Raw genomic sequence first — 10,000 nt, forward strand, 5'->3', positions numbered from 1 at the left:
CCGACCACCATGATGTTGAACTCAAAGCCGGCCTTCATGGTCTTGCGGCGCATCTGGTCCAGCACGGCCTCGATGCCCACGTAGCCCAAGAGGTCAGGACCCCTGAGGACGCCCCCCTGGGGGCCTCCGGGGGGGGGGGCCCTCGTCTCCGTCCCCCCCTCCACCCGGGGGTCCGGAGAGCTGCCCTGCCCCTCCTGCCCCCCCTGCCCCTCCTGCCCCCCCTGGGGGAGGGCTCCGACCGCTGGCTGCCCCTCCGACCCCCCCGTCTGCAGCGCCAGCTCTCCTCGCTGCGGTACGTGCTGCTGCTCCTCTGATAAGGGGGAAGGGTCTTTGGGGGTCTTCTCCGTCCTCTCACTCTCCTCCATCAGTGCAGGGGCCTCCGTCCTCTCACTCTCCTCCACCTTCAGCCTGTCTGAGGCCGGGGAGAGAAGAGGGGGGGTTTAGTCTGATGCTCTCTCCTCTTGCTCACTTTGACTGTTAAACACTAATCCCCTTCATTCCTCTACCGAATGGTCCAACCCATTCTGCTGTGAAATGAACTCCCTCACGACGATGAGCAAGAGCCTCACACTGTATGAGATGCTCCTGAATGCACTGGGTCTGAGCGGTAGCGATGACAGGAATGAGGCTATGTTGACCGTGTGTGGAGATGAGGTGGAGATGAGATGAAGCGCAAGCACCCTCCTACACTCGCTCTTGTGACTTGAAATGGGGCCCTGCTTCCAGGACTCAAGAGGATCCCACGTCGAGCGAGCCGCTCTCCTCACACATCAGCCTCCAGGCCGTGAGCCTGCTCAGTGACGCCCTCCAGCTAAACATGTCATTGGCTCTGCTGGAGGAAGGCCGTTTGTATTGGCTTACTGGGTTGGACCGGACCGAGGAACAGCTTGGGGAGCGGCAGGACACCCAGGGCAACTCCACCGCCAGAGGGGTCAGGGGCACTAAAAGCTGATTCACATCTTGAGATAGACGTGTGTCATCAGGGTTCCCAAAGGAACAGACCAGATCCTTACAGTATCATATGTTATATGGGAGCATCACTATGTCACGCTCTCTGTTCTGTCTCATTCTTGCTCAAAATAAATACCTATAAAAATATAATATCAAAAACTGTTTTTGTGATGAATAAAGAGGCTCCTTACCATGGGCCCTATTTCAACGGTCTGAAACGCAAGTGAGAAGCGCCAAGCGCAAGTAGCTTTGTGGGCGGTTCTATGGCGATGTCGCTATTTTACCGGCGCATTAATTACCCTTGTGCCTGGTGCAAATCTATAAAGGGTTGGTCTGAAGTAGCCTAATTACCCGTAGGTGTGGTTTGGGCGTAACATGCAACAAACCAATGAGAGTGCCAGCTCCCATCCCCTTTAAGAGCCATGAACGTATTGAACGAGTTGATATTTTGACAGCACGTCTGCAGTCTCCGATGAGACAGATGCATGACCACATGAATTTCAAACTTCAAATGTCTCAGTTTATGTCTATGTCAAGAAAATATGTGTTTGCTGTACGGTGTTTGCAGATGGATTGATTTAAGTACTACTTATTACCGCTGTATCAGCTTTTCTTTCCCAAATAATATACCAAGAATGTGTGGCTAGGTAGATGAGAGAAGCAAAGTGTATGCGGGAGGTGCACGAGAAACATTATGCATGCGCCCTTAAAATAACAGAACACGCCTCCTCCTTTCGTGAAACCGCCCCTTGGGGCGCAACATCATTCCCTAATTTCCCGCCGTGTGGCGGTGGAGGGAAAAGAACGCTCTGCGCCAGTTGCAAACTAGCAACGCCACATGCGTCAGTGTAGATAGGGCCCCATGTCTGTCTGAACCTAAAGGCGTCTGTCTGAACAGGTGCATGTGTGAACCAACATCTGAAGTCAAATCTATGGTCAAGTGTACATTTGTGTGTGTCTGCTAGCTGGCTCAACGCTTTAAGAGGATTGGTTGGCTGCTGTTCCCCTGAGAACGAAAAGCTGCACACACAGACACACACATGCAAACACACAAAGTGTACAAACAGACACACCTGTAGAAACAGAGCCATCAGCAGCAGTAGGAAGACCTCTCTGTAGGACATGAGAGAGAAAGCTGCTGTCCAACACTGAGAAGATGACTCAGAAAAAGCTGTCCTGGTGTCCTTAATCCACACACACACACACACACACACACACACACACACACACACACACACACACACACACACACACACACACACACACACACACACACACACACACACACACACACACACACACACACACACACACACACACGCCATCCCTAGTCCACATAATTTAATGAGCTATAAATATCCTGCCCTTCCACCCCCAGATCACGACTAATCCTCGTCAAGCCACCGGCCATCTCGGAACACAGGGCGAGAGACATGGAGATACACAGAGCAACAGAGCGAGAGCGAGAGCGGGAGAGTGGAGGAGGGCGAGAGCAAGAGCGAGAACGAGAGCGAGAGCAACGCAGAGAGAGAGAGCGAGAGAGGGATGCAGCGCTCCAGTGATTGGTGGTTGCATTGGTCCTAGGACACGTGTAGGTCCAGGCCCCTGCCTGTGACGAGCTGGTTCAGAGTTCTGTGAGTCACAGAGTATGTGTGCTGTAGCAGAGGGAATATTGGTGACAGGAATGGGGCCTGATAGGATAACATCCATCAATAAATCAGAAAGATCAAGACTTCAAGTGGAACCTAGAAGTGAGCTGTTGATGAGATGAGATGATGTGAGTCAGAGTCTGGTGAATCAGAGAAACGGTTCAGTAGATGTGTTGTTGCTCGGGTAAGGAATCAACAGGGACCTAATTTCACAGAATTAAAGGTCCCATGGCATGGAAATCCCACTTCATGAGGTTTTCTCACATAAATATGAGTTCCCCTAGCCTGCCTATGGTCCCCCAGTGGCTAAAACTTGCGTTCGGTGTAAAACGAGCACTAGCTGTTCTGCTCGCCTTTGAAAAAACGGAGGCTCAAGCGTGCTGATTTGGAATGTTGTACCATATGTCGTCATAATGGATCAAAGCTCCTCCCCTTTCTCTGCCTTGCCCACCAAGATAATTTGGCCCGCCAATGAGACACGACCGTGCGAGTGCCACGTGTGTGTGTGTGTGTGTGTGATTACACACACTGTAACGCAAGTGTTTGCTGTTGGTGTTATGGCGCATAACACGTCGGTTCTTTGACGTCTCTTGTATTTCCACAACGAGACTGTTGTGGGGGTTATCTCAGCCATGGTTGAGAAGGAATTGGGGGAAAGGAACTTTGGCTTTGACTCGCTGAAGTACATGAACTGCGACATGCCGCCGGTTGCCGCAAGGCACCACTGCCTCAAAGCACCACCGCCCGGCAGCGGGCAGCCGGCAGCAGGCAGCACAGGGTTCAGTCTCCTTCAGATTGATGTGGAAGTGGAAGAACCAGAGACGTCGGAGAACCCGACAAAGTCGTTTGTGATTCATAATATCGTCTGGAGGCGCACACAGCTTTTGCCGGTGATAATATGTATTATATGATATTGATATCTATGTATTATATGATATTATTTAAATATAGAGCTCCAGGACTGTAGCGGAAGTGTTGTACACTTCCTTGTTATTTGGATACCCGTTCTGCGGTTGGTGTTAGGGCACATAACAAGTCGGACTCTCGTCTCTGGTAGGCCTATATCCACAACGGACTCGTATTGGGGGTTATCTTAGCCATGGCTGAGAAGGAATTGGGGGAAAGAAACTTTGGCTTTGACTCCCTGAAGTACATGAACCACGACATGGAGGAGAAAGGGATTGTTGGCGGCGAATGTCTCCCGCTTGAGCCCCGCTTCCCGCTGCCGAGGGACCACCGCCTCGGCGCTGTAGGAGGCGGTGGTGCCTAAGCGCTTCCCGCTGCCGAGGGACCACCGCCTCGGCGCTGTAGGAGGCGGTGGTGCCTAAGCGCTGACCGCTGCCGAGGCGGAGGTCCCTCGGCAGCGAGGCTCCGGCAGGAGATAACCGCGGGCAACAATCCCTTTCTCCTCTGTATCGTGGTTCAGTCTACTTCAGGTTGATGAGGACGTGGAAGAACCAGAGACGTCGGAGAACCCGACGCAGTCGTTTGAGATTCATAATATCGTCTGGAGGCGCACACAGCTTTTGGCCGTGATGATATATATTATATGATAATGATATCTATGGATAATATGATATTATTTAGATACGAAGCTCCAGGACTCCCTGGAGCTGCCTGTCTTTAAGTATCCTCGTCCACACGGAGTTGCAACGAGTGAAGCGGCTGTAGTGAGCATGCCAGGCCAGTAGGGGGCGGCTCAACTATGCACAAAACACTGAGGAAAACCACGGCCTGCGTACAGCATCTATCTACTCCTGCGTGCCGTCATCGTTCTCAAGAACTCTGGAAGACGCAGCAGAACCTCCTTATCGTGTGGACGCAGAACCTCAGCAGAACCTCAGAAGAACCTCAGCAGAACCTCCTTATCGTGTGGACGCAGAACCTCAGCAGAACCTCCTTATCGTGTGTATGCAGAGCGCAGCAGAACCACAGCAGAACCCAAGAAGAACCTCCTTATCGTGTGTACGCAGAACCTCATTTTAAATTCCTCCAGCGTCGTGCAGACGGTTATTTCATACATCTGAATATAAGTATTTGTATATCTATATTAGTATATTAATATTATATATTAGATACTATTTTATATACTACCTAGTGTTCTCAAGACTCCCATTTTATATTTTTATACATTATCTCTCTTTTTTGTCTGTTATTTTCACTTTTCACTGTTGTCATAATATACATTTGAATATATATTCCCAAATATATATAAATATATATGTGAAATGATAGAGTACTCGTCTCATGTCTTCACTAGCACCTCTGGTTCTAACCTTGTTCTGAACACTCACACATACACTAACACCTCTCCTACACACTGCCCTCCAACATCATAGAGCTGCACACACATCACTAGATACTACATTCACCAAACTCCACATAAGGTAATCAACAGATTCTGCTCAATGAATCAAAATAGGAAGGGAGTTCAGAGCGGCCAGAGGATCTGATGACTACTTTAGAGAAGAGGCAGAGAGCCTGATCGGACTTCCTGTTCTGCAGGGGGAAGTAGGACCCCAGAATGACCGCCCTGAACACCATGTGACACAACAACACGACCACGCTGAGACGCTGCCATTTTAGTGTCAGAGAGAGAGCATGGGAGCTCACAGACACACACGCACACACACACACATACACAAACACATGCACGCACACACACACACACACACAGACAGACAGACAGACAGACACACACACATGCATACATACATACACACACACACACATATATCCATGCATACATACAAACATACACACACACACACACACACACACACACACACACACACACACACACACACACACACACACACACACACACACACACACACACACACACACACACACACACACACACACACACACTAGTAGGACCAGCAATAGCGGGCACCACGTAACGTACAACCCGGCATAGAGAAGGATCCCCAGTGGACTGCAGAGAGCTGTTGGTGGTGAGAGAGACCCTCCCCCTCAAACGCCCCGACCGGGCCATTCCACACCCCATTGTTAGAGGGGGACCCCCCCCGGCCCGCGGAGCGGCCTGGGATATCTGGGTCGGATGGGGGGGGGGGGGGGGCTGCTTGGGTTTGGTCAATAAAAAAGGAAGAAAATCAGAATTCCTACCTTCTCTCATTCACAAAGGCTGAGTTCTCTGATCCTCAGGAAACACTGAGCCTCTGAGAGGACCGGGAGGCTCATCAAGTACAAACGATTCCAGTTCCAGCTCTCAGCTTCTCCTTATTCTCCCTGGTGTGGCGGACAGGGCTAGCAGTCTGCCTCGTCTCTCTCTGCCGGTTTATTTTCTGTCATTTAATACAGTGTATGCTCGCGCACTCTCCGCTCTCTCTCCTCTCACTCCTCTGTGCGTCTGTATGTGTGTCTCAAGCGTGAATGTGATTGAGAGGGAACCCAAGAGAAAGAGAGAGGGACACACACTGTGAGACACAGAGAGAGAGAGAGAGAGAGAGAGAGAGAGAGAGAGAGAGAGGCAGTGTGATGCAGTCCCACAAGGCCATTCACATGTAAATAGTTCCAAGGAGCTTCCAGCTTTAATCCCCCTGCAGCAGAAAGGACTACCCCCCTCTCTTCCCTACAGCCCCTCCCTCCCTCCCTCCTCGGTGACGCAGCAGCAGAGTAATTTACACACGAGTGGAGCTGTGGTCGCTCTTGCAGCACGTGTTGGTGGTGGTGGTGGTTGTGGTAGTGGTGGTGCTGGTGGTGGTGGTGCTGGTGGTGGTGGTGGTGGAGGTGGTGGTGGTGGTGGTGTGTTTGTGTGTATGTGTGTCAGTGTGTGTGTGTGTGTGTGTGTGTGTGTGTGTGTGTGTGTGTGTGTGTGTGTGTGTGTGTGTGTGTGTGTGTGTGTGTGTGTGTGTGTGTGTCTTTACCGTGTGCTACACAGAGAGCCTTTAAACAATTGAGTAAAGATTAGCAATACTTCCATCACTCTTCATGTATCCATACTTTCTTTCGTTTTTCTATTGCTTCCTAACTTGTTGCATTTAGCCAAAGGCTAACAGCCTTGGCTGAACATCATGCTAACCAAGGAGCTTACCAGAGCACTAATAACATCACCAACATGATCCCTGAGCACAGACGCATCCCCAGCCCTCGAACAGGAACAAAGCAGAGCTGAGATGTGGTCTCCTACCTGCTGCCGAGAGCCGTCCAGGGAGAGAAGTGACAAATGAACTCAGGATGTCAGTGTGTGCGTCAGTGTGTGTGTGCGTGTGTGTGCAGCATAGAGGCGTGTCAGCATGAAGTGTTAGCTAACCCACTGACGAGTCATCAATGCACATTTTTGTGTAACTTTCAGTGTGTTTGTGTGTGTGTCTGTTTGTGTGTGTGTGTACGCATGTGTGTGCTTGTAAGTTGTGTGTATGTGTGTGTCTGTGCGTGTGTGTGCGTCTGTGTGTGCGTGTGCGTCTGTTTGTGTTTGTGGGTGATGTGTGTGTGCGTCTGTGTGTGTGTGTATGTCTGTGTGTGTGTGTATGTCTGTGTGTCTTTGTGTGTGTGTGTGTGTGTGTGTGTGTGTGTGTGTGTGTGTGTGTGTGTGTGTGTGTATATGCGTGTGTGTGTATGTGTGTGTGTGTCTGTATGTGTGGCCCCGCAGAGAGGGCCCAGCGGAGAGGGCCCCATTAGGGCCCCTACTCAGACCTACAGACACACAGCTGGTTCAGAGAGGGCCCCGCAGAGAGGGCCCCGCGGAGAGGGCCCCGTGGAGAGGGCCCCGTGGAGAGGGCCCCGTAGAGAGGGCCCCGTAGAGAGGGCACCGTGGAGAGGGCCCCGTAGAGAGGGCCCCATAGAGAGGGCCCCATAGAGAGGGCCCCATAGAGAGGGCCCCGTGGAGAGGGCCCCATAGAGAGGGCCCCGTGGAGAGGGCCCCGTAGAGAGGGCCCCATAGAGAGGGCCCCGTGGAGAGGGCCCCATAGAGAGGGCCCCATAGAGAGGGCCCCGTGGAGAGGGCCCCATAGCGAGGGCCCCGTAGAGAGGGCCCCATAGCGAGGGCCCCGTAGAGAGGGCCCCATAGAGAGGGCCCCGTAGAGAGGGCCCCGTGGAGAGGGCCCCGTGGAGAGGGCCCCATAGAGAGGGCCCCATAGAGAGGGCCCCATAGCGAGGGCCCCGTAGAGAGGGCCCCATAGCGAGGGCCCCGTAGAGAGGGCCCCATAGAGAGGGCCCCGTGGAGAGGGCCCCGTAGAGAGGGCCCCGCGGAGAGGGCCCCGCGGAGAGGGCCCCGTAGAGAGGGCCCCGTAGAGAGGGCCCCGTAGAGAGGGCCCCATAGAGAGGCCCCCCCCCACCCCCTTAGCAGGGAGGAATGTGAAAGCCTCCGAGCGAGCAGGAACAGGTTCAGGGGGCCGAGGAGGAAGCTCCACCTCCCGCTGCTCCTCCTCACCAACTCCTTCTTCTCCTCCCTCTCTCTCTCTCTCTCCGTCTCCCTCCGTCTCCCTCTCCCTCTCTCTCTCTGATGTGTGGCTCCCTCTAGTGGTGGGGAATCACTGCAGACCTCCCGACCTAAGCTCATTACTCTCGTTCATCTCTCTCTGTCACTCTCTATCTCTCTCACACACACACACACACACACACACACACACACACTGGCAAGGAATGTTGATGGAGAGATACAGTGGTCAAAGTAGAGGAATAAGTGGTGCATGGAATTAATTTATCTCTACTCGATCTGGATCTATCTGGATCTATCCGGATCTATCCGGATCTATCCGGATCTATCTGGATCTATCTGGATCTATCTGGATCTGTCTGGATCTATCCGGATCTATCTGGATCTATCCGGATCTATTCCTGCATCGTCTCTGAGGCAGAACCACAACCAGCCTTCAGATCCCCTCTGGTAACACCGCTCCAACAGGGACCTCCACCCTGAAGGACCTCCACCCTGTAGGTCCTCCACCCTGTAGGACCTCCACCCTGTAGGACCTCCACCCTGAAGGACCTCCACCCTGAAGGACCTCCACCCTGAAGGACCTCCGCCCTGTAGGTCCTCCACCCTGTAGGACCTCCATCCTGAAGGACCTCCACCCTGAAGGACCTCCACCCTGTAGGTCCTCCACCCTGTAGGTCCTCCACCCTGTAGAACCTCCATCCTGAAGGACCTCCACCCTGAAGGACCTCCGCCCTGTAGGTCCTCCACCCTGTAGGACCTCCATCCTGAAGGACCTCCACCCTGTAGGTCCTCCACCCTGTAGGTCCTCCACCCTGTAGAACCTCCATCCTGAAGGACCTCCACCCTGTAGGACCTCCATCCTGAAGGACCTCCACCCTGAAGGACCTCCACCCTGAAGGACCTCCACCCTGTAGGTCCTCCACCCTGAAGGACCTCCACCCTGTAGGTCCTCCACCCTGTAGGACCTCTATCCTGTAGGTCCTACAGGGTGGAGGTCCTCCACCCTGAAGGACCTCCACCCTGTAGGACCTACAGGGTGGAGGTCCTTCAGGGTGGAGGTCCTACAGGTGGAGGTCCGAGGTCCTTCACCCTGCTGCACTCTGATTGGCTGTCTCTCTATCACTGCTCTGTTGAGCTGTGAATTTTCAACAACGTGATTGGGTGGTTAGACTGTGCTCAGTTTTGTTTGAATAAAGATTGTCTTTATGTATGCTACTTCACCCCCCCTCACACGCACAGAGCAGCAACCAGCCCAGGCTTGCTGCCCTTAGAGCCTCATGGTGTTGATATAACATTAAGGGCTTAGGGCTGGCAACAGGCCAATAAAACATAATGATTATCTCACTTGGCTTTTCCTCTCTCTCTCTCTCTCTCTCTCTCTCTCTCTCTCTCTCTCTCTCTCTCTCTCTCTCTCTCTCTCTCTCTCTCTCTCTCTCTCTCTCTCTCTCTCTCTCTCTCTCTCTCTCTCTCTCTCTCTCTCTCTCTCTCTCTCTCTCTCTCTCTCTCTCTCTCTCTCTCTGCTTCGTCCTATTTTCTCTCAGACCAAAAAAATTAGACAAAGGTAGAAGAACAAAGTAGTACAAAGCAGTTGATTACAAAGTGAAATATCAGTTACCTGTGAGAGCCAATAGGACAACCACACTCCCTCTTGCTCTCTCCACCAGCGCCACACACACACACACACACACACACACACACACACACACACACACACACACACACACACACACACACACACACACACACACACACACACACACACACACACACACACACACACACACACAGGATGGATTGTGTGACAACCAGGGCTGACTCCAATAGGGTTGTGACATATGGCTCTCGTCATTAGCCACAAAGACGGCCTCTGATTGAACGACAGTGGCCAGAGGAAGGGCTGGGATAGGCCTGGTGGGTCCGGAGGACAGGAAACACATGGGCTGTTTGACCCTCTGTTTCCTCTGGAAGTACAAGCTATCAAGCAGCACACATTTAG

The 10,000-nt window shown here is 52.5% G+C and overlaps 1 protein-coding gene and 1 long non-coding RNA gene across 9 annotated transcripts in view; both read right to left on the reverse strand.

Moving 5' to 3' along the window:
* Positions 1 to 10,000, reverse strand: part of septin12 (septin 12) — a 49,585-nt gene that overhangs the window by 14,843 nt on the left and 24,742 nt on the right. For 3 of the 8 annotated variants that reach the window (XM_060046041.1, XM_060046040.1, XM_060046039.1), the window contains one exon: positions 2 to 412. In XM_060046041.1, coding sequence (XP_059902024.1) covers positions 2 to 412 — 411 coding nt within the window. Of the gene's footprint in view, position 1; positions 413 to 2,024; positions 2,970 to 4,840; positions 4,978 to 5,729; positions 6,125 to 6,657; positions 6,893 to 10,000 lie in introns of those variants that run through there. The other 5 variants (XM_060046043.1, XM_060046045.1, XM_060046042.1 and 2 more) reach the window with 5 other exon arrangements.
* LOC132453103 (uncharacterized) overlaps positions 9,523 to 10,000 on the reverse strand; it is a 2,137-nt gene continuing 1,659 nt past the window's right edge. Inside the window, exon 2 of the long non-coding RNA XR_009524582.1 lies at positions 9,523 to 10,000. This exon is cut by the window's right edge and continues 714 nt beyond it. This is a non-coding gene — a long non-coding RNA (uncharacterized LOC132453103).

This window comes from Gadus macrocephalus, chromosome 2, assembly GCF_031168955.1.
Source record: "Gadus macrocephalus chromosome 2, ASM3116895v1".
Classification (NCBI taxonomy): Eukaryota; Metazoa; Chordata; class Actinopteri; order Gadiformes; family Gadidae; genus Gadus; species Gadus macrocephalus.